This window comes from Schistocerca cancellata, chromosome 7, assembly GCF_023864275.1.
Source record: "Schistocerca cancellata isolate TAMUIC-IGC-003103 chromosome 7, iqSchCanc2.1, whole genome shotgun sequence".
In the NCBI taxonomy this organism is placed as follows: Eukaryota; Metazoa; Arthropoda; class Insecta; order Orthoptera; family Acrididae; genus Schistocerca; species Schistocerca cancellata.
In genome coordinates this window covers 120,796,544-120,820,705 of record NC_064632.1, presented here as the reverse complement: position 1 = coordinate 120,820,705, position 24,162 = coordinate 120,796,544, and the positions used below count along the sequence as shown (strand labels likewise).

Sequence of the window (24,162 nt, the reverse complement as noted above, 5' to 3'; positions counted from 1 at the left end):
AGACAACAGAGTGTGTTTATTGGTTATGCAAATGTACAAAAGTTAAATATCATAACACTGTATATATAAATTTGTCCTCCTAACACACACACACACACACACACACACACACACACACACACACACACACACTTACTGAACATTCACGGCTAAGAACTATTTGTATAATAAGTACCTCTTTCCTGTTTCAACATAACCCCCTGTATTTCCCACATACTCGCATCTTGAAAAATTGATGTCCTGTATATTATGTGTTGCTCCCTTTGCAGTATGTCACAACTTTCTATTCTGTCAGCCTTCTTACATTCTAACTTGTGGATGGAAAGCAAAGTTTAAATTTACAACAGATCCTACATCAGAACACAAATTACTTGCACTATCTCTTTCTGCAGATTCTTTTAATATAACAACTATTTGTTGACAGTAATGAGTTTTAATACCGTAATTCCACTCTGTTACTATTACAACTTTCCACTCTCTTACTATTATGACTCTTTTATATGTATTTATAATGCTAGTGGCCTGCTCACCTTTCCCTTCATAATTGTGTTGTTGCTGTTGACGATGATAATATTTTGTTTTTATCCTATCTTGTAGTGCTACCCCACAACCCCACACCATGACAGATTATATCATGTGGACAAAATGAATGCCACGCCTACATAGTAGTGGCAGATCATTTCAAATCTTCAGAATGAAATTTTAACTCTGTAGTGGACTGTACGCTGATATGAAACTTCCTGTCACATCAAAGCTGTGTGCTGGACCAAGACTCAAACTCGGGACTTTTGTCTTTCGCTCCCGACTTCGAGTCTCGGCTCAGCAAAGAGTTTTAATCTACCAGGAAGTTTCGTTTCAAACCTTATTTCCTAGCATTATATCAAAAGCTGTTCTTGGCTGAACACAAACTAAATTACAAAAATTATGGTCATGACTTCCCAAAAATCTGCTCAAAGTAAACAACAGTGAACCTACCTACAAATTTTTCATAATTCCAGATAACTTTGAGATGGCTGTTATTACCTCCTATCTTAGGCGACAAATGCCTTGTTGATCACCTATTTATTTAATTTCTGTTGGTTTTGCATATCTTTTTTCTTATTTTTTGTTTCAGTCTAGTCTGCTCAAACTGGCATTTACGAACGGAGCCATGCTTCATCTTGACAAATTCCAGTTTATATTACCATATTTATTGTTCACAGAACAAGGAAAAAATGGACTAAGCTTAGTCACTGGAGTGTGTTTCCTGACAAACACTGACATTATTTACACTTGATAGTTACAAAAACTGTCAGTCGAATCTTCAAACACAGGAATCCAACATATCTCTCAAGACTTGTATTTGCAACTCTTTGCTCTCTATATTCGCTTTCTTCGGTATGCAGGATTACCCTGAATACCAGCAGTCTCCCATAACACTCGATGAAAGATTGTCCCTGAAATATAATATTAGTCAGTTTTTGTTTCTTAACAAAATTCACATTCCACCATGCAAGGGCATATAAGGTAAAGGAAAATGAATATACAGAATTTTATATAGCAAAATAATCAAAGCATGTGATACAAAATTATTTATTTTCAGATATGCTACTAACATGCAGTTAAGGTTTAGAAATGCAATACAATTTCATAAAATCATGTAGCACCAATAAGTTGTATTCAACAGATAACTAAGCAAATAGTTTTGCCCACATACTTTTAGGTTTCACAATCAGCAGATGTGTGTTGCAGCATGTTGCCAACATACACAGCTAATGTGCGAAAGAATTATAAATATCTTTGGGATAAATTAGTTCTTACAGTTCAGTTCAAAACCCAATAGGCCAATCTTTTTATATAAATTACTTAATGCTTTCTTTTAAATTTTTCTCATTAATGAAATACACATCATCATTACTATCTAATTTTTATGTATAAGCCGACTAAAAATTTTTATTTAAAGCAATATTTGTAAGCCTACATAAGTTAAACATCCAGTCTTTGTAACACAGACTGGAACTTGTATTCCATGTTTACAATTCGGTCCATCTGAAGAGAAGTTGAATAGAAAGTAAATTCAGTTTATTGGAATCAACGGAATGTATAGTCTGCACCATTTGTATGCAACAAATTTCATGTTTTAGAAGTAGAACATGATCTAAAAAGCAAAACTCATTAAAAGACAACATCAATCCAATAAATGAATTCACTTAATGATTAATTGATTACTACTGCAAAAATTTGCACGATTTGCACCATATATTTTCCACATTAGTCTTTTGTGGAACAAAGATTCACACAGTAAGAAAACAGAATAGCTTGTTTGGAAAGAATATGTACACATATGAGAACAAAACTTTGCCAAAAAGATAATTGTAGTAAACTATGTAGAAGTCTTTTACTTTGTACAGAAAGTAAATAGCTACCTGATTTAACTCTTCTGCAATTTTTCTTATGTATCACGTATCTATATTATTAAAAATAATCCATAATGAAAATTGCACATTGGTTAAAGTATTATGTTATGCACCCAGTACTGAATAAAGCACTGTATAAAAATATTGGCATTTTACAGTGATCACAAAATTCATGTACTTGTAACAATCTTCATTTGTATTTGCTTTTTGAAACATTTTGCATGAGGTAGATACATTTCCTTCAACTATTTTATTGACAGGATGTTTTCAGTTATCTGCACAAACAGTAAATAATTTATACATTACAATTTCTCCCAGCTATGGTTTGCTTTCAATGATATGTAACAGTAAATTAAAAATTAATGTCAGCATTTAGTTAATAGCGGTTTAAGTAATAAACTGTGACACTTAACTGACTATCTCAGAAACAATTTTGGAGTTTTAAATGCTTCCAGTAATTAACATCATAAAAGTGGATCTGATGAACATCTAACATCTCTGCTACGGAAAGACACACTTTTTTTATGCTGACATAAATATCAAACAGTCCCAAAATTTTTTTTAAGAAAGTGAACAAAGATTTTAAATCTTATGTCAGAAAATATTAACCACAGTAAACACAAATCTGAAAACACACAACAAATTGTTCCATTTTTCCAACGGAGACATGGAAATGAATCCCTTCACTTGGTTATTAATACAGTTTCCCACAGCATAGTATGAGATGTGAAATGTTTTAATTTTGTGTGTCTACTGTTAAATTTGTTTGTATTACAAGTAGTGTAGACCTTAAAATACACGAGAAGTAATTGAGATCTACAAATCACCTTTTAGTAAATAATATATGACTAAGTTCATCTTTGTAGGTTACAATCAAAATACATCATGGTGAAAAAAAGCATATAATACGAATATTAACACTCAACAATTTACTGTACTTTTCAATTACTGGTTTCTCACAAATATGAAACTCTAAAATATACTATGCATTCACAAAAGTTTTACAGAGGAAACATTTTTGCTATGAGCAAGAATGATTTAAAGCATTTTAATATCAGTTGAGGAAAGATTTCCGTAACCAACAGCTGAGGACTGAAGAAGTAAGTGGTCAAGCGAATGTTTGGGATGTATACATACTTAATAACATGGTGAAAAACTAATACAAGGTGAGGATGCACTGTTTAGTAACATGACCTTCCTTTCCAATAATTAAAGTGATAAACCCTTAATCCCTGTGAAATGCAGTCTCACACGAGAGTCAATTTCTGTTGAACAGGCAGCAGGTTGTGGCAGTGACATAAGAATAAAAGAGTCTTGCAATGAACATTTCCTCCACATAAAAACTGTGTGTTGTATCACAGCACATTGTGTGTGATGTCATGCAGAGAGCAAAAAAATCTTCTCTATGTGGAAGTAAACAGGATGGCTGTTCTGTGCTACATTATCAATGTTAAAAAGAAACCATATATAGTAAGCTGTTCCACCTTGACTGCCTACCCATGGGTAGATGTGTGTCTGCAGACACAAGTGGACAGATGCGTGTGGGCATCTCAGTCATGGGTAGTCAGGTAGTAGGGCCATAACCTTGAGATCATTGGCCTTCGTCAATGCCCACGGGTAAGGGTTTGTGACTGGCCCATATGTGATCAGTCAATATTGTACACAAAAATTCCAAATAGTGAGTTAACACTGACAATGCAATTATGCCAGTAAGACAATGTGATTAGCAGAAAACTTCAACCTAAATGAAAAATACTAACATTTAATTACATTTTTGGAATATGAGATTTCTTTTTACTCACAAGTAATGAAACATCTGCAGTCAGGCCCCACATTTCTGAAATGACAGAATGGTCTTCAATATTGGACTGTAAAGCTGAGGCCTTTCTGCAGTTTACTTTTTTATTTTTTTTATTCATTTACTTATTTATTTTTTGGCAGAAAAAGATATTCAGAAAAAATGTTGGTCACATTTCTGTGTAGTTTAGGAAACACTTCATTTTTAATCATGGTACCATTATAACAAATTAGTGCTGTTGTACTACCTGTACTTGAGCAGATAGCTATTTTATAAATAACTGATTCTAATTATATCTCTGAAAGTACAGTAGCTGATGCAACTGAAATTGGATTGCTATGTATGTTCAAATCCTATCCCAAAACTCTGATGAATCTGCCAACGATTTACCAACAAACCATCAGATATGTGTGAAGATAATTGTAGATAAGGAAAACAGATGAAAAAATTGCCATTCCCTGTACCAAGGTGTCTCACAAATAGATATAGTTTGTCCATACATTTTATCACATATGTTGACAATCAGTAGAGCCTTCCCTTGAAATATAGTATCTAAGTTATTTAAATGTCTCATAATATCAGTGAGAAAGGTTGTGCTGATGTAACAGAATGAGGCACCAATGGCATGTGAGTCACAGTTGATGTAGGATAGTTTCATGTAGAGCAAAGGGATACCAATAATAGGATGTCAATATAAAAACAGTAATTACCAGGGACTGAAAAATTGGCATTTTACGATAAATGAGAATTCTGCCTCAAAATGCGAAAACATGACATTACCTAATAGACGCTATTTCATATCAAATTGTATCCAGAGGAACTATTTTATCAGAGATGGTTTGAAATAGCTTTATTTTCAACATTTTAATATCGGAAATGTAACAAATTTTCAGTAAGTGGTACTGGAACTATACATCATCTCGCAAAGTCCAGTTTGGAAAGACAATGTGCATCAGAACCTGTTTGAAAAATAAAAAGTGCACAAGTGCAATATGTCAATGCACTTGATGCGCTGGTGCCATGCCTGTTGTGGGCAGTTGAGTGGTTTCTTTAAGATGCACAGCACGTAATGCAATGTTGCACTCAGTCATGGGACCTAGCATTTTATAACAAAGAAACACATAAGTACGTTTGTTAGCTAAAGCTAAGAAGTTGGTATAACACAAGACACTTTTAATGTGGCAAATTAGGTGGTGGATGTTTTGATTGGTGGTAGCATCAAAAACTGCTAGAGGTCGGGCCTGAACAATCTTGTTAACAATACTCTGCCAACCCCCAAGCAACTGCATGGTAACCATTTTCGAATGCCTTGTGTTGTGTGTTGCTAGTTGTTTTCTCATTTTGAAATGAATGAAGTGGCTAATCCTGGTCCATCATGGATTTCGACTACGAACATCAGCGATCCCTGTGACAATGGCATTCCTTGCTTTTAAAGAACACAGGCTTCTGCCCTGCGAGATGGAGTTAGTGCTTGTTTCCCTGCACTGCTCCGCTTTGTGTGATCAAAATTCCAGATTGTTTACGCTCGCAGATGGCTGTCACTATACGATATCCACACTTTGCATTATAGCCATTGAAAAACAAAATCAGTCACATTTTTCAACTGTGCCGAAATTCTTTTCCTAATGTTTGAATAGGGTTACTTTTGGTACTACTTCTACACTAAGTGCCTTATCAATTCTACCTGTAGTATTGTCAACCATGGGTCACATGGCTATGAATGCCCATGATGAATTAATATTCTGCAGATTTTGTAATCACCGAATTAGGCGGGAAAGGACAAAGAAAGTTAAGAAACACCTGAAATCAAATATACATACAGCTCTCTGGTGGGAAAATGCTGCTGCTTTTCAACAGAATTATCATTTGTTGAAAGCTTAAATGTAGTCAAACAAAGAATACAAAGGCCATTTGGGAAAAATCTGTTGAAGTTTTTACAAAAGAAAACATTTCAGTTAAAAAGTTCCCAATCAGTGCTTTTTTAAAAGTGAACTTCAAAGAACTAAGGCTTTGTTTGTCTTCACTCATGAATCTTGTCAACCTTTTAAATTTGTGCATTTTTTAGAAAAATAAATAAATAATATATATATATACCTAAAAACAAAGATGATGTGACTTACCAAATGAAAGTGCTGGCAGGTCGACAGACACACAAACGAACACAAACATACACAAAGAAAGTTGTGTTCGTTTGTGTGTCTGTCGACCTGCCAGCACTTTCATTTGGTAAGTCACATCATCTTTGTTTTTAGGTATATTTTTCCTTCATGGAATGTTTCCTTCTATTATAACACACACACACACACATATTATATATATATATATATATATATATATATATATATATATATATATATAATAGAGGGAAACGTTCCACGTGAGAAAAATATATTTAAAAAGAAAGATGATGAGACTTACCAAACAAAAGCGCTGGCAGGTATATATATATATATATATGCAAATTTTGGCAAAAATATATGTAAAAGCAAATTTGAATTTCACAAAAATAGATTCTAAATTCACAAAATGGATTCATATTTCGCAAAAACATACAAAAATTTTGCAAAAAAATATGCATATTTTGCAAAAAATAGATGTAAGTTTTTGAAATTTCACAAAAATATACATGAATTTTGCCAAAAATACATGTGAATTTTGCCAAAAATAGATGTGAATTTTGCCAAAAATAGATGTGAATTTTGCCAAAAATAGATGTAAATTTTGCCAAAAATAGATGTAAATTTTGCCAAAAATAGAAGCTACATTTTCTGATCCCTAATAATTACTGAGTCACTTCTCACGAAAAGATGCATCCTTCAGGAAATCTCCCACACTCAAATTTTTCTTGAAAGCTGGCTGAAACACGAAGTATAAAGGTCTGAGATAGTTAGGAGTCATGGAATGTACATTAGAAAAACAGATTATGTGCCATAGGAAGGTGTGTGTTCATTGTTGCTGACAGAAGTACTGTCTCTTTTGAGGTAGCATTTCACTGTGATAGTGAAGTTGTCTGGTCACATACAACACGTCTAATGAAATAAAGTTGTTGGGTTTTTTATTGGCCACCTGAATGCACTGTGACAGATTTAGTCATTCAAAGATCACCTACTATTAGTAGCATGGAAATACCCAGTACATGCAGTATTAGTTGGAGGCGACCAACCTACTAAATATAGACTGGGATATCTATGGATTCATTGCAGGGGGTGAAGACAAGACAGTCTGGTAAAGTAATTTTGAATACTTTTCCAAAAACTCTCTTGAGCAGCTAGTTTGGCAGCCACACATAATGGAAATATTTTAGGCCTTGTAGCTACAAACAGGCCTGACCATATTGACATCAGTATAGAGACAGAGATTAATTACATTGATGCCATCATAGCAAGTAAAGTTATTAAAATACATCAGTCAAGAAGGCTAGTGTGTTTCATCTGTAAAGGAGACTGCATACAGGAAAATAGTGTGACCCATTCCTGAGTACAGCTCGAGTATTTGCGATCCACATGAGGTTGGATTAAAGGAAGGAATTGAAGCAATTCAGAGGCAGGCTGCTAGATTTGTTACCAGTACATCGAACGACATGCAAGTATTACGGATATGCTTCGGGAACTCAAATGGGAAACCCTGGAGGGAAGGTGATGTTCATTTCAACACTACTGAGAAAATGAAGAGAACTGGCATTTGAAGCTGTCTGCAGAATGATTCTGCTGCATAGGATCATGAAGATATGACAAATTAGGTCTCCTATCAGGGCACATAAACATTTTCCCCTCATTCTATTTGTGAAAGGAACAGAGAAGAAAATGACTGATATTGGTACAGGATCCCTTCGTCCCACACCATACTGTGGCTTGAGGGATAAAATGTCTCTATGGGTACAACATGTAATTTTGATAAAGAACTGAAATCAACTGCAAACTAAAAATACTTTCATATGACACTGACAACCTCAAAAATTTATGAAATATTGGTAAGGGCTGCTGGAACATACCAAGAACATCATTGTTTCCATAACCAATTATCTACTGCTAAATACACAGACAATAACTGACAGATGATATGAAAATTGTATATTGTGAGATGAATAAATCTCATTTCATGTTTCACACTACAGCTGCACCATTTGCTTATAGAGCTATTCTGCAGTGTACACTTCCTGTAAAACTTACTGAGTTCATGGAAAGGATAAAATACTACAGTGTAATGTCCTGTCAGTGACATTGTCATCAGAGATAGTGCCAAAATTCAAAATCAAGATATATGCCTGTGTTTGTAGGAGCTTCTTAACATATTAAAATATCAAACTCTTGAAAACTATAAGCCACATGTCAAACATCCTCAACTGCTTATGACAAAGTGGTGGAAGGACATTACAGAGAAGGTAAAGTAGATAGAAGGATGGAGTGCATAGGAAGGTAAATTAAAATTATTGAGAAACAAACTAAAATATGCAGTTCTGGAACTGAGTAAGATTATCTATTACTTACATGTACAAGTGTTGTAAGCTACATGTACCCATTTGTTAATGACTGCTACTGTGAAACAACTGGCAAAGTTTTTCGAAAAGCAAGGGAGATGTAATGCAGCTTTATAATATTATTAATAAAAGAAAGATGAATTTTGAATAATTTGATCGTATCTCCATAATACTGACATCACAGTTTATAATCAGTTCACTATGTATGCAATGTATATATTAAGGCTGCCAGGAAATAACACAATGCTATGTCTAAGTATAAACAAAATACAATAGCTTTTTAAGAACATCACATAAAACTGTTTATATATGACAGACATCCATGTTGCATAAGGTAATTTATCCAAGAGCTTGTTAAGGCAAAGCAGACACTCCATAAAACATCTTTTTTCCACATCACTCTTTTATAATAGGTAGATATAATAAATTTACATCAACATTTCAATATTTTCATAAATAACACAAAATCATTTGTAATTTTACTGTCCAGCAAGGATGTATTGTCCAATTAGTATTTTTTTAAAAATAGATGACAGAAATGTGCTGCAATGATGTTAAACCATTCAACCATTAACTATAGCAGAGGCATGTCTGCTTACCAACACCTGCAACAGGGCTGAGACACATTCAAATCCAACACCATTCCTTTATTTGTGTGTGTGTGTGTGTGTGTGTGTGTGTGTGTGTGTGTGTGTGTGTGTGAAAAAAGGGGGGGGGGGGTAGCATCACTCCTCTCCTACATGGGATCTGAGGGCAGTAAGATCATCCTCTTCTGTCATATACATAACCAATATAGACCTGGTACAATGACTATAGCTCTGATATTGCAAATTAAATGAAACAACAGCAATAATTCATGAAAGGCTTGGAAATTGAAAATAAAAAAAATATTGTTAACAACAGATTTTACGTCAGAGGAGAGCTGAAAGCAGAATATGTGTGAGTTGATCTCTACAATTCAGTAAACTGAATAATAAAGAATGAGAAATAAAAGGAAAGTGCAAAAAGATTTGGTTACTTGATTCTTCTGTAGCATTGCCTCATTGTACATATTTTCCCAGCAAATTAAAAATTGGAATTCCACATATCACAGTCAGTACTGCGAGTGAAATGGAACAGAGCCAGCAGCAGTGTTCTGGAAGGCTTCCATGAAAAGAAATGCCACCATAGGTGATAGTGAGGATACCACAGCAATTGAATTTTCCTTGCCATTTAAAATAGATTGGTGGCAAATAATGTCTCAGAAGATCACACAAACATCTGGCAGCAGACACTGTTCTTGAAATAGCACATGCAGCAAAACTTGGTGGATATGCTAATGAGTTAGCGAGGAACAGATTTACACTGGAAAAAAATTAGTTCCAATTTTGACCGCCAGATGCAAATCTGGTGCTGTACAGCATCTCACTGATGACCCCAGTGCTCAAATTGTGTAAGTGGTGGTTAATAATAACACCAACATTATGCCTTTCTCACTTGTTTGACCTAATGTCTCGTTCCTAATCCATTACATAAGGAAACAGTTCTATACTTCATTCTTGCATTCATAGCACCAGATTAGGCACCTGGTGGCCAAAATTGAAACTAACTTCTTCCATGATGATGATGATGATGTTTGGTTTGTGGGGCGCTCAACTGCGTGGTTATCAGCGCCCGTACAATTACCCAATCTTTTGCTCAGTCCAATTTCGCCACTTTCCTGGATGATGATGAAATGATGAGGACAACACAAACACCCAGTCATCTCGAGGCAGGTGAAAATCCCTGACCCCGCCGGGAATCGAACCCGGGACCCCGTGCTCGGGAAGCGAGAACGCTACCGCGAGACCACGAGCGGCGGACGAGCGGCGGACAATAACTTCTTCCAGTGTAAATTGATTCTGCATTAACATATTAGAATATCTATCATGTTTCGATGCCACACAATAATTACAGCCCACACTGGACCTCTGTGTGTAGCTGCACTTTGATTATAATCTCATAGTACTAATGAGGAGTTGAATTCTTGAAACAGAGGCCAGTTAAGTTTGATAATATGACATGGTTCAGAACCTGAAGAATTGCATTTGTGTTTACACAGCTTCCATGTGGAACTTTATACAATTGATACAGTTCGTACAATACTGATGGCAAATTTTCTAGGGAGAGCAGAAGCAGCCACCATAGGACACAGGCTGAATGACAGTCATCTAAAGAGCAAATCTCATAGCAGTAGAGAACCAATTTCATAATGATAAAGGAGCAGATACACATTATGAGTGCCGCAAAACAAGTGTCAGTAATTGTCCTCAATGTTTATGTCTCAAATAAAGTAATATAGTTAGGATATCAGCTCGAAAATAAAAATAAAAAGTTTGAAACTGATGTTAATTATCTTTGGCAAACAACATGTTAGCTTCTGTCTCAGGCTAATTTTTGTTCATTTCTTTTATCATTTTTTGCCAGTATGAGTGGACGGCATTGTCAAAGCTTCATTCTTTGTTGATGGTAGCCACCGGCAATCAAGGGTGAAGCTTTGACAGTGCCAGCCACTTGTGCTTGTGTAACATCAGAAAAATATGAAACAGAAGTTGAGCACCAGCAACATGAAGGATTGAAAGTGTCAGCCACTCGTGCTGGCAAAATGTCAGAAAAATATCGAACAAGCATCAGCCAAAGAACCTGAGACTGAAGCCAACAGGTAGTTTGTCAACAAGTGGCCACAAAAGCTTCAGAAATTTTGTAAACTATCTTTATTATTGTAGTGGAGTTGAATGGTTCAGTTGCTCATTATATTTCAATCTAGCAGTAGCAGAATCAACAAACATCTTGCAAACACCTCTCTGCCGTCTACATAAATCCTCAATATAAATGTAAGTAAGTCATGCTGTGAATATTAATACTGAAACAGTTATAACTTCTTGGGGCAATTCTTTTCTGAAAATGTAGGTATTGTTTTCCTTAAATACTAATTTCTCTGCTTAAGAGAGTTATGGATAGTGGATATTTTACAATTAAGATCTCCATGTCCAAACATTTTGCTCTATTCCTTCCTGAACAAGGAATTCACACACCTCTCCATTTTGCATCAACATAAGTGTTCATTTTTTATATAATTCTAATCAGTTTCCTGACTATATCTTAACATCTTTCTACAGGTCCATTCAATTTATCTTGTCTCACAAATACATCTGACAGATTGGCTTCAAAATAAAAGAATACTCATGCTTTTTTCTTTGTTTGGACAAATGGGTTCTTTACAACAACTGGACTGAAATTTCTTGTAAGCAGTCTTAATAATATTCACAATATATTAACTATCTTATCTTTACTGCACAGTTCTTTCTCCTTCCACTTTCCACACTAAAAAAATTACCACATGGTTCTGTTCATTGTATTACACCCCTCGCAATGGTTAAAGCACATATAGAGTTCTGATATTTTTACAGCTATTCCAGTAATAGCATTCTTCTAACACTTTCCACTCATTCCAGTGGTAAAATTAACTCACCATAAGCTTGCTGTTCTGTTGTGACAGCCTTTGCTCCAACTCAGCAATACGCATTTGTAAGCGCTCAACTTCAGACCTGTCCTTGGTTATTATTTCAGCTGGATGAGGAAAAGTTCTTACATTATTTCCTGTAGTTTCATCATCCTAAAACAGCAAAGAAGAAGCTAAACTGACAACAACTGAGCAGTAGCATCTGAAGACAGAAAATGAGAGGGAATTCGTGCTAGAAAAATTTCTCATCAGATAAGAAAAAAATCCTGGAAATAATGCACAATTTACATTAACTTTAAATTAAGACAAATCGTAATGAACCCACTTTCAATTTATAGTATTTTAGTTTTACAATTTATTGCATGCAATGTAAAAGTAGCAATTTCTTTTGAAATGGCAGAATTAAGTAAGCAATATATGCTTCACAAAACATTAATTTACAAAGAGGTGTATTGGGTGGCCAATTCTACATAAAACTTATGGTGCAGTTCTTTTCATGTAATCATTTTTTAAACTTTCAACAGATTGAAGCTACATGCTGGATTGGGACGCAAACCTGAAACATTATCCAGATTCATTTTGGAGGCCTTTTTTTGTTTCTTCTATAATATGTGTGAGAAATTTGTATGCAACATGAATTTGTTTTCAGTCTTTGAAAATCAAATTGAATAACTGACAAATTTCAGCACATTCATAACTAGGGAGCCTGGCAATGCTTCACAATTGCTAAATGTGTATTGGAATTGGATATATGTCCTCATCTCCTTCTCCCACCCCCATTATGTCCATCACCTACTCTTCCCTCCCCTCCCCCCCCCCCCTCCCGCTCTTTGTTTGTTTCCTCCTCCTCCCTCTGTACATGTTGTCCCCCCTCCCCCTTTTTCTTTGTCTCCTCCTTCCCCATCCCTATCATCATTTCCATCCTCCTCCCTCCACTTGTCTCTTCCAATCTCCTCTACTCCCTCTCCCTGATCTTGGGCCTTGTTTACTGTTACTGCAAACGAAACCTCGATTGGGAACTGAAGTCACTTAAAATGAGTGGGTAAATTGGTTGGGCTCACTGCTATATGGTGTACAAGAGACGTGTCTCCAACTGTTGGGCCTGTGAGAATAGTAGCTCCAATGACAGTATTTTGTATAATTTTAAACTGTGAATGAGGAGGTTTACAAAGTTTCGGACGATTCAGCTCCCATCGCAGTATTCTTATAAATCAATAAGCCATAAATGCAAGTTATTTGGTTTTTTTAAATTTTTATTTAAACTAAGGAGAAAGAATATATAAGGGAGAAACAATTTGTCTAATGGTTTAAAAGTCCTGCTATAGTTATTAAAAGTGACAGAGGAAAATAAAACTAAACCACACATTTTGATGGCACAACACAGCACGGCATTTTCCTTCTGGTAACCAGTTTTAACAGGAAACCTGTACTGTACATTGTTATCTAAAAAAATATATAGTCTATGTTAATCTGCATGTGTATTAAAGTATCGCATAAAAATCTGAAGTAAATCTGTCAAGAACTTTGAGATTTTTGCAACAACATTTCCTCTTTATATATTATACAGGGTGATTCACGAAGATATGCGAATATTTTAATATGTTGTTTAGTTACGACTAATAAAAGATTTTGCCTGAAATTTAGCTACTTCGCTAATATGAAGCCATCACAAAGCACGATATCCATTTATTTTGTTGTTATTGGTCTGGTGAATCTAATAAAACATATACCAGATGTGTATCTGCAGCAGTTTTCTAGAACATCCAGAGAAGCAAAGATTATTATACAAGTAAATTTGTTTACTTTTCATTAAGAATGTAGAAATGTTTATGTTATTGTTAGCAACCATTAGTGAGTTGTTTGTCGTTTCATAACCTTGAAATGCGCTAGTTGTCTGTATTGTTCCGTAGAAGAACATAATAACAACAGCGTATTAAAGTGAAACCACGTAGTAACTGTTGTACTTTGTAGATTATCTGACACATTCATACAGTTTCAGTTAACATTATTACCATCATTTTTCTAAAATTAAATTCTCTACAACTTCTGTTGAAAACTTTGTGCAATTGTTTGGAATTTAAAAAACAAATTGGGCCATGTAGTTAATAATTAAATATTTTACAAAATTACTTCTTTGCTTCTATTGATGTTCTGGTAAACTACCGCAGATACACATCTGGGACATGTTTTATTAGATTCACCAGATCAATAACAACAAAATATATAGAAATCATGCTTTACTTTAACCTTGTACAGTTTTGCGATGGCTTCATATTAGCGAAGTTGCTAAGTTTCAGGCAAAATCTTTTATTAGTCGTAACTCCGTAACTAAACATTTGCAGACATATGTTTACATAAACTGTTTTCTTTACTTTTACTTGTAGAATAACATATTAAAGTATTTGCATATCTTCGTGAATCACCCTGTACATACAGGGTGCGCCAGAAGTTACATTTGGAAATGTTTCATGTTATTACGCTGAAATAAGAAGCAACAAGAAGAGCAAACAGCAACATAAAACGACTCCCTAGCTATCGCAGAAACTGTATTTAACAGAAAAAGATACATGCAAGAATGGCATAACACAGAAAGAAATGGTCTTACACATTTCAATCTCTGTCTGTATGCTAACCATCACATATCTCATGATCACTCCATTCACTGATGTTGCAGAGTTGAAATAAATGAAAATCTCCTTTCTTCATCCAATGACGCATAGAGATTCTGGGAATGTTCACCTCTGCCAACCACTACCTTGTTGATTTGGCTGGTGAACAACGCAATGATGCATTTAAGCTTTCAGTGACTCCATTATTGTTGTCGTATTTATTAGGTCTTCCACTGTGTGGTGTGTCTGTTACAGAACCAGTTGCAAAGGCATTTCTTTCCAGTTTCCGAAGTTTGGTCTCTGTTGCTGCTTTTTTCTCCAAGTGATTAGAAAGTTTTTCCTAATTTTATCATGTGTCTCAACCACTTGTTCCTTTTCATGGACCCATATGCTAAGAAGGAGACATTCTTCAATGGTGAATATGCTTGTATTTAACACAAACGTTTACAAGTGTTATCTTGGTAACAAAACAGAACATGGTCACATGCCGTAGCATTTGTAAGAACTACAAGCAAAACAACATGATCACACACCACATTTTCAGTGTGTGTTGACTGCATTGTTGTAATTTGAGTGATGTCTGCCAGAAGACAGGCATGCTAAGGCAGGAAACAATATTTTCAACCTAGAATATACATCCAGATCCATGTAACTGCGAAACAATATATAAATTTACTGAAAACATTCCAACTGACTTCTAGCCCACACTGTATATATTTATATGCTATATATATTACAAAAATACATAGCCAATGTCTGTTCGAACATTCATCACAGTATTGTGTAGAAATCTGAAGTAAAGTGGTAAAGAACTTTCGAGATTGATGGTAACAATGTCTCGTCTTTAATAGGAGTAATAGTAGTAGTAGCAGCAGCAGCACAGATGAAATGGTTGCTGGGATGTTCATGACCACTTTCATCAGAGATTACCTGACTGAAAATAAAGCTTTCATTACTATTTGCCTTTTACTAAAGTTTATTGTGCAGATTACATCTGTATGATCTTTCAAGTGATAACACAGATAACTTACAGAAACGGTAGATAAATCATTTTGTAGCAAACAATCCCAAGTTTTATATGAAAGTGTCAAGTATCATTTTGGATTGATGTGACTATCATTTGTGATGCAGTAAACATCCAACTAGTAATAAATTTCTTCCTACATTCACTGCAGCAAATCAGGCATAACTTGTGCAGTGGTAGCGTAACTTGTGCAGTGGTAGTGTAGGTTCAATTTTTGAGGTCAGCTAAATTATTTGGTGGGAGAGGAATGCCAGTGTTGCTTTCCCTCCTCTGTTCGACATAATCAACACGTGGGCAACCTGGTTATTTATCGTGTCACTGTGTACAATCCATCTCAACAAAGTTCTTGTGCCAACAGTAAATTGTAGATCTGCTTGGAGGTTCTTTAGTGTATTCAGTGCAAAATTTATATTGAACAGTTGTTGCAGTGTTCATTTCATGAAACCAAAGCATGCTCCACACCAGTGAAAGTAGCCATTTTATTGGCTGATGCTGCAGGTGGCAGAATGGGGTACTGATGCACTACAGAAATCAAACTTGAGGTTGTTTGCTTCACAATGACATCTACCGATTCTGCAAGTAACCTCAATAAATTTCTATATCATTTCATAGTTGTAAAGTCCTTTTTGACTTACCCTGTATTTTGAAATGTGTTATATATAATATTAACATAAATTCTGCAAGTATGTATTATCGTCATTATGCTGTATTAAGCAACAAAGTGGAGGTTCATTTTGCAACAAACTATCTAACTTGAGAAGTGAATACTTTGAAGTAGATGGTTATTAAAAGAAAATTCTTATTGAAAATTAGAGTTACTGTAACTATTGGCAACACACTTTATGGTTAACAACATTCAACTGCTTTCAGTCACAGCAGGAAGGTAATCAAATTAGAATCACAATGAAACTTCCTGGCAGATTAAAACTGTGTGCCCGACCGAGACTTGAACTCGGGACCTTTGCCTTTTGCGGGCAAGTGCTCTACCAACTGAGCTACTGCTTCGGTAGCTCAGTTGGTAGAGCACTTGCCCGCGAAAGGCAAAGGTCCCGAGTTCGAGTCTCGGTCGGGCACACAGTTTTAATTTGCCAGGAAGTTTCATATCAGTGCACGCTCCGCTGCAGAGTGAAAATCTCATTCTGGATAGAATCACAATATTTGCAACGCCTTTACTAACAGTGTGTCATATGCAAAGATTAAGAATGAAATTTATTGCAACTAAATATCATGGGAATATGGATGCAGACTCTGTATATCAGTAATACTATTCGAACAAACTCTGCTGTTTCCTACAGAAAAGATATGACATACAGCAGCTTCTATATTCTCACTAAAAAAGATAACACGTGAAAATTTGATGGAGAAAACTTGATGGCAACTCGAGCAGCCAACAAATGGGATATGGGTAAGTCCACAAAAAGTTGCTCAGAAGTTCTGGTTGATAAGAGGATCTACACTTTTCATCCAATCTCTCGCAGATCAGTCTGGGGTTGAAACTTAAGACAGCAGACTGATATTAGAAATATTAAGTTCCACATTTAAAATTGTATTCACATGCATGGGCTGTCTGTTACAAGAGTTATCAGGCATATTTTATCTGGTGTTTTGGGATGTATCTGCAATTTCACTTTTGTGATGTGTAATAGGAGTCATCCAAACAAATACTGCTCATGACTTCTTTCATAAGATGCCCACCATCGACGGAAAGAGTCGGTCTGTTTCCCGTTATGAACAAAATAGCTTTTAAGGTAGATTTTTATACGTCTATTCAACAGAATGGTTCCCAATTAGTCTAGTGCAATATTTGTTTTATTGATATGTATTACGAGGGAGGTACAACACAAAGAATAACTAGTACTCCAGTAACAATAGCACTGTTCTGGCCCATGCTGACTGCTACTACCGACCAGCAATCCTACTTAATTGCTGCTGTAGTGCTGGCTATTCTTCATGTTTTATTATTGCAGTACTGCAAGTAGGAATGCCATGATTTCCTCTTACTGGCTTCCAGAAAAACCTTTGACATTGCATCACATTGTCAATTAATAACCAACTTACATCTGGAAACAGAGTTTTAACAGGATTAAATAGAGCCCTACATATAGAGTAGCATCAGGTGTGCCCCAAGGAACCATTACAACACTGCTAATGTTCTGAAAAAATATAAGGTGAACCAAAACTCCACCGAAAGACCTTCCCGTGTTGTTTGAGGATACCTTGTGAATATTCTGGTGCAAGAGACACATGGTCTCTGGCAGCTTATTACAGTGTAACAATAAAATTATCATTTATTCGGTTGTTACCACAATCATAGCTTCACAACGGAAAAGAACCGTGTAATAAGCAAATCTCAAAAAGTACAACACACAACAAAGACTAATGCAAAACCAAGACGTGGTTGCCGTCATGCTGCTCTTTCACTGCATTCACTGAAAGCATACCTGAGGTGCATATCGGACAACCCTTCATCAGCAAACCTACCCACAGTACTACTGTGTACCATTGTTAATGTACGACTAATGTGGTCAGGAAACAAAGCCCTAGACAGATCCGAGAAGCACTGAATGCATGCTTGAGGACAATGGGTTAAAGAGGGCATTACTGTTGTTAACAGCAGCAACCACAAGTGTATGGAAACTAGACAAATAGCACATACTATCGACATCTGCAACGCTGTGCACTTTTATCAGTGTAATATAGATAACTGTAGCAAAAAACAAAATATTCATTAACTCTCACGTGCTCCCGGAGACCATAGGTCCCTACACCAAAATACTCAGAGGGAATCCCTCAGCAACTTCTGAAAGCTTGTCAGGGGAGTTCTGGTTCACCATGTATATACAATTTATCGGACAGGATCAGCAGCACTTGCACGTTGTTCACATATGATCCTGTTGTCCACAGGAAAGCATCATTGTTGGACTATCATAATGGAATGCAGTAAAACTTCGAGAAGATTTCCACTTAGCACAATGAATGGCAGATTTATTTAAAAGTGAATAAATGCAAGATAATGTCAATAACAAAGGAGATGGTTCCAATTGCAAGAATAGCAACAAACATCTGAAGCTACCCTATATTTAAAGATTTAGTAGTAGTACCAAGAAGCCATATGAAATCTGTAGCACGGAATGCGAACTGGCAGACTTAGATTTGTTGGAAGGGTTCTCGGAAAGCTGTCCTTCTGTAAAGGAAACCACAGGTAAGAGATCTGCATGTCCATTTTTTACAGCACTGCTCTAGCATTTGGAGTCCTTACCAAGTTGGGCATAACAGCAGTGCTGAACAAATTCAGAGATGCAATGCTAGAACTGAAACATGTTGGTATGGCCCATATTTAACAGCACTTGGAAATCTAATCTTAACTGCTGATTTTTTTAAGAACTGTGTCATACTGCTTTAGGAAACTGATGCGTGGACACTCCTATAAGTATGAATAGAACTGGAGAAGGCCAAACCACAAGGTTCCTTTGTTAAATGGAAATATTTGGTAGAGGGACACATGAGGTAAATTTAGAGAAGTCTGTCGATAAATAGGGACCATGAGGATAAAATACAAAAGCTTCGGCCACATAAAGTACCTTTTTTATCTTACCTGATACACAAACAATACAATAGTCATTGTTAGATTACCTTATAACACAAATATCATAACCAACATTATTCATTAATTTGTGATAATTACTGTTAAAAAGTGTAGAGTAGATGACTTAGTGTCCTACACTTTGCCTTTCACTGCACAACCAGGCTTAAACTTCTGCCATTTCTGTCATAGAAAATGTAACTTAGTTGTTCTATCTAGAAAACAGCTAAGAAGTAGTGAATAAAATAGTGAATTTCAATGCCAGATCTTTATTGTGCTGATGAAGTTGTAAATATTATAATTACTACATATACAAATTTTGTGCTTCATGTTGCAGATTCACTTGTGTTAGTATCAACACCAGTGTATGATGAATATTAGCAGTCAGGTCATCAGAAAATAGGCAAACAGGTAGCTCAAACTTTTGACTCACCCTATACAGTGCAGGATTTGAATCCAAAGACTCTGGTTCATCCACATCAATGTCAGCATCCACAATGCACTGACTCTTAGCAGAAGGATGTATCTGAAGGCCTGAAATTGTCAAGATATACGTGAAGTATGTAATTTGTGTACAGAGAGGAAGTTTATTTTGGGGCACATTAATAACCACCAGAAAACTATGTAGGAACAGAATGTTCCACACATTCAATAGCCATGTAGTGTGATTTTCATATGGAAGTAGCCTAATAAACATCATACCATACTTACAATTTATTTTTCATTCAGTTTCATCTGCGATTGCATATGCATCTAAAAAGATAAGTAAATACTAAAGACTTTTCCCAAACAAATAACCTGGCAATATAGAAAGTCTACACATTGTATCACCACTGGAAGTGTTGCCTCCTGCTTTGTTTCTTCTCCAGACACAGCAAATGCATACTGCAATTGTTTATTATTTTTGTCACTGCAGCTTATTTGTGAAGCTGCATGTCTTATGTTCCATATCTATTAATTGACACCTGTTTCAGTAACAAAAGGCTATCACAATTAAGCAGAACTTTTACTTTTGTGACTCAGAGATTAAATACTATTACCTCTCAAAGGCCCTTTCCATCTTATGCAGTTATGCATGATGATAATTTAAACATTATTATTTCTCCAAAAGTACCTGCCTTATGTCATTGACTGTTACAAGATAGAACATATCTCACTGATGAATGTTACAACAGTATTAATAACTACTACAATTCAATAATAAACGACTGAAGGAAATATCAATTTCTGTGTGAATAAAATTATATGATCTAAAGCAACAAGGACCTATGAAAACTCTTGTCACAAGCAGAAACTATCTACAATCAAGCACAATATTGACACTGTTAAGGAATACATAGATATTTGAAGCTCAAGAGTTTATGTGATATATCCCATACATCTAATTTTTTTAGCAACAAATATAGCTTTTTTAAAAATTATTATTAATTACCCATAACAAAATGACAAAAATTTAAACAGCATACAATCTGTTCACTTTCAGTTTAACCTCTATTCACCTTTGTCACATGCACCAATGAGCTTTCTTTAATTGCCTGAAGAGATGGCAGTCCAATGGGGCCAGATCTTCTGAAGTGTGTGGCTTCTCACCCACATTCTATGATCTAATCAATGGTATGCTCGCATGCCCACCTTGTTATTGTATGCCATCACCATATAAAATCACTAGATGTTTTGGTGGGAGAGTTGGTTTGGGTTGTTTTGGGGAAGACCAGACAGAAAGGTCATCGGTCTCATCGGACTGGGGAAGGACGGGGAAGGAAGTCGGCCATGCCCTTTGAAAGGAACCATCCCGGCATTTGCCTGGAGCGATTTAGGGAAATCACGGAAAACCTAAATCAGTATGGCCGGACGCGGGATTGAACCATCGTCCTCCCGAATGCGAGTCCAGTGTCTAACCACTGCGCCACCTTGCTCGGTTTTGGTGGGAGAATTTGATGAAAATACACTTCAAGTTTCTTAATGCTGCTGCTGTACTATGCGGAAATGAGTCTTTCCATTCACACTATGAGTTTTGCCATTTCATTATCTTTTCCATTTGTGTTCACAGGAATGAACCTGCCTCTCACTTGTTTTCACAATGTTCACTAAGAGTTCCTCTCTTATGATATAAAAATGATGCAACTCACTGGTGGCTATTTTCAATTAAAATCTTCTCCACTGTATGTCAGTTACATAACATGTGTAAGAGCACGTTTCTGACACAGGAATGACGCCATATGGAAATTTGGGGCTGGTTGTGAGTCATGCGTGGATAGCCAAAGCAGATAAGGCAACTGCTTGTGTAAAGTGAGAAATCCAGGTTGGAGTCCCGGTCCAGCACAAATTTTCACTGTCATCATTCCCTTATAGAGCTGATGGTTGTTTATGTACTTTCCCCTTATGTATTTATCCTGATCAGTCAACATTTATGATACGATACCTCCATGAACAAACCTTTCAGTAGATTATTTTGTAAAAAGTCATAATGAAACTCCCTTAGTGGTGGAACACACAGCTACACACTTTGTCAGTTGTTATGCAGTGGTTGTATGAAAGATGTACTGGATGCCTGGTGCAGTCACTATATCACTGGGTTAGCTATTAAGCTTTAGAGTAGCCAATGGTATTCAGTGTGTAACTTCATTACAGCAATAAACTCAATGTCTATCTGTTTTGACATCCCCTTCAGTATTCTACAAGATATTCTTCAGCCTTTCACAAATTTGGATCAGTATTTGATTTCAGAATTGAATAATCACAGTCTATTAATGTCAGTCATTTTCTAAAATACTACAGTACGACTGCATGAAGTCGGAACATATCGATATTTTCAAACACTATGTAAGAAGACTGAGCATCAAAACCAAAATCAAATGTGTTCCTTTATTACTGTGTTTTATGAGGTTAAAAATGTGAAATTACTTTCTGATCATCCCTTCAATAATATACTAACACTACCAGGGAGAAAAGATTTATTGCCTGACCACAGTATACATCTGACACGAATTTTGTAACCAGTAACTAACAAAAGCCTTACCCTGCATGTTCATGACATCATCCACAACATCAGTATGGTTGCTTACAACAGGCGTACAGCGCCGTACTTTTCCAAGGCGAGGACTATCATCCTCAGGGTTTTCTTCCTGAGGTATAATCAGAGCACTTTCTCCCCTTCTTTTAACTCCTCCACCCACTGCTGCCGACCCCACCTCATCAGTAACAGTTTCACTGTTGTTCTCTGTGCCAGCCTGGTGCTGTGGTGGTGGTGGTGACCTTAAATTAGTAACCAAGGTACATTTTATTTCAATTACAATCGCATACTTTAAGAACTCAACATAGCATATGCAGCAAATATTTTAACGAAATTAAAAACATTTAAATACAAAGTAATTAAAAAGTTTATGAATGTGGTTACTTGCTTTAGAATGTTTAATGTAAAATCTTGAAAACAGTACTGTCAAGCCATATAAATCTGCTTTTCTATTGTGTACTGTATTTTAATTTTATATTCACCACACATAAAGCATTAAAGTAATGATGTTTTTGTCAGTTCAGTACATATTCTGACTTCTCTTAGATGAGCCTATTATTCATATGTGAAATCTAGATAAAACATTTTGCAATACACAAATTTCATACAAAGCAGGTCTGTTTATTGGCACAAAAAACGCTTTCCTTTTGGGGTCTCTCCCAATCGAGAATACTGTGCACTTTGAGAAGACATCCTGGCTGACAAACTATGTATCATGGCTATAAAAAACCAGACAAACTGTTTAATGACAAATATTCAGCACATAACACATATATCTCAAGTAGCAAATATTTTGCAATAAATGTGAATATAGATGCAAATTCTGCCTCAAAATGTGAAAACCTGAAATTACCTAATGGACACTATTTTATAGCGAATTGTACTCAGATGAACTATTTTTATCAGGAATAGTTTGGAATAACTTTACTTTCTGTACAGAAATTTTAAAAAGTAACTAATTTTCAGTTACTGGTATTGCATATCATCTAGCAAAGATCAGTCTTCAAAATAAAAAGTGGATGAACACAACGAAGTATCAGTGTGTTTGATGCTCTGGTGCCATGCCAATATGTGGATGGTTGAATGGTCTGTATAAGACACACACTGTGTAATGCAATGTAGTACTCACCTGTGGGCCTAGTATCTCCCTGAAGAAAGAAATGGATATGTCTGCTTGCTCTTTTAAGTTTAAGATTTGGTATAATGGAGACATTTTAATGTTGTTGGTTTAGGTGGTGGGTCTTTCGAACTTTGGTTGCATCAAATGCCTGTAGATGTTGGCCTGAACAATTTTTTTTCATATCTCATTTATGATACTGTGAATCTCAGTAAGCTTTGTGTTGTGTGTTATTCATTGTTCTTTTTTCTTATTTTGAAATTAGTGAAGAGACTAATCCTGGTCCACCATGGGACTGGATTACACCAGAAGGGATCGGTGATCTTTGTGACCACATGTTAGATCTGCTTTCACAGAAATACAGAACGCAAAGTAGTCATCTGCCCTTGTTTCCCTATACCGCTCCTCTCCCCTCTGACAGTCATAATTCCAGTTTGTTTACTGTCAGGATTGACTTCTTGTATATAATGTACACACACACACACACACACACACACACACACACACACACACACACAAACTCTACAGCGACTCAAAAATAAAACCTGCCAATGTATTTTGACTACACCAAAATTCTTCCTCTAATGTACAAACAGAGTTATTTTCAGTTCTACTTGTCAACACTACAGACAGAACCAATGAGTCACTTAGCAGACAAGTATGA

At 35.8% G+C, this 24,162-nt stretch overlaps 1 protein-coding gene across 1 annotated transcript in view; it reads right to left on the bottom strand.

The window, feature by feature from the left end:
• LOC126092562 (ninein-like protein) overlaps nt 1-24,162 on the bottom strand; it is a 139,840-nt gene that overhangs the window by 34,062 nt on the left and 81,616 nt on the right. The window contains exons 11-13 of the mRNA XM_049908234.1: nt 22,388-22,623; nt 19,802-19,902; nt 12,162-12,305 (exon numbers count right to left, since the gene is read on the bottom strand). Coding sequence (XP_049764191.1) covers nt 12,162-12,305; nt 19,802-19,902; nt 22,388-22,623 — 481 coding nt within the window. The remainder of the gene's footprint in view (nt 1-12,161; nt 12,306-19,801; nt 19,903-22,387; nt 22,624-24,162) is intronic.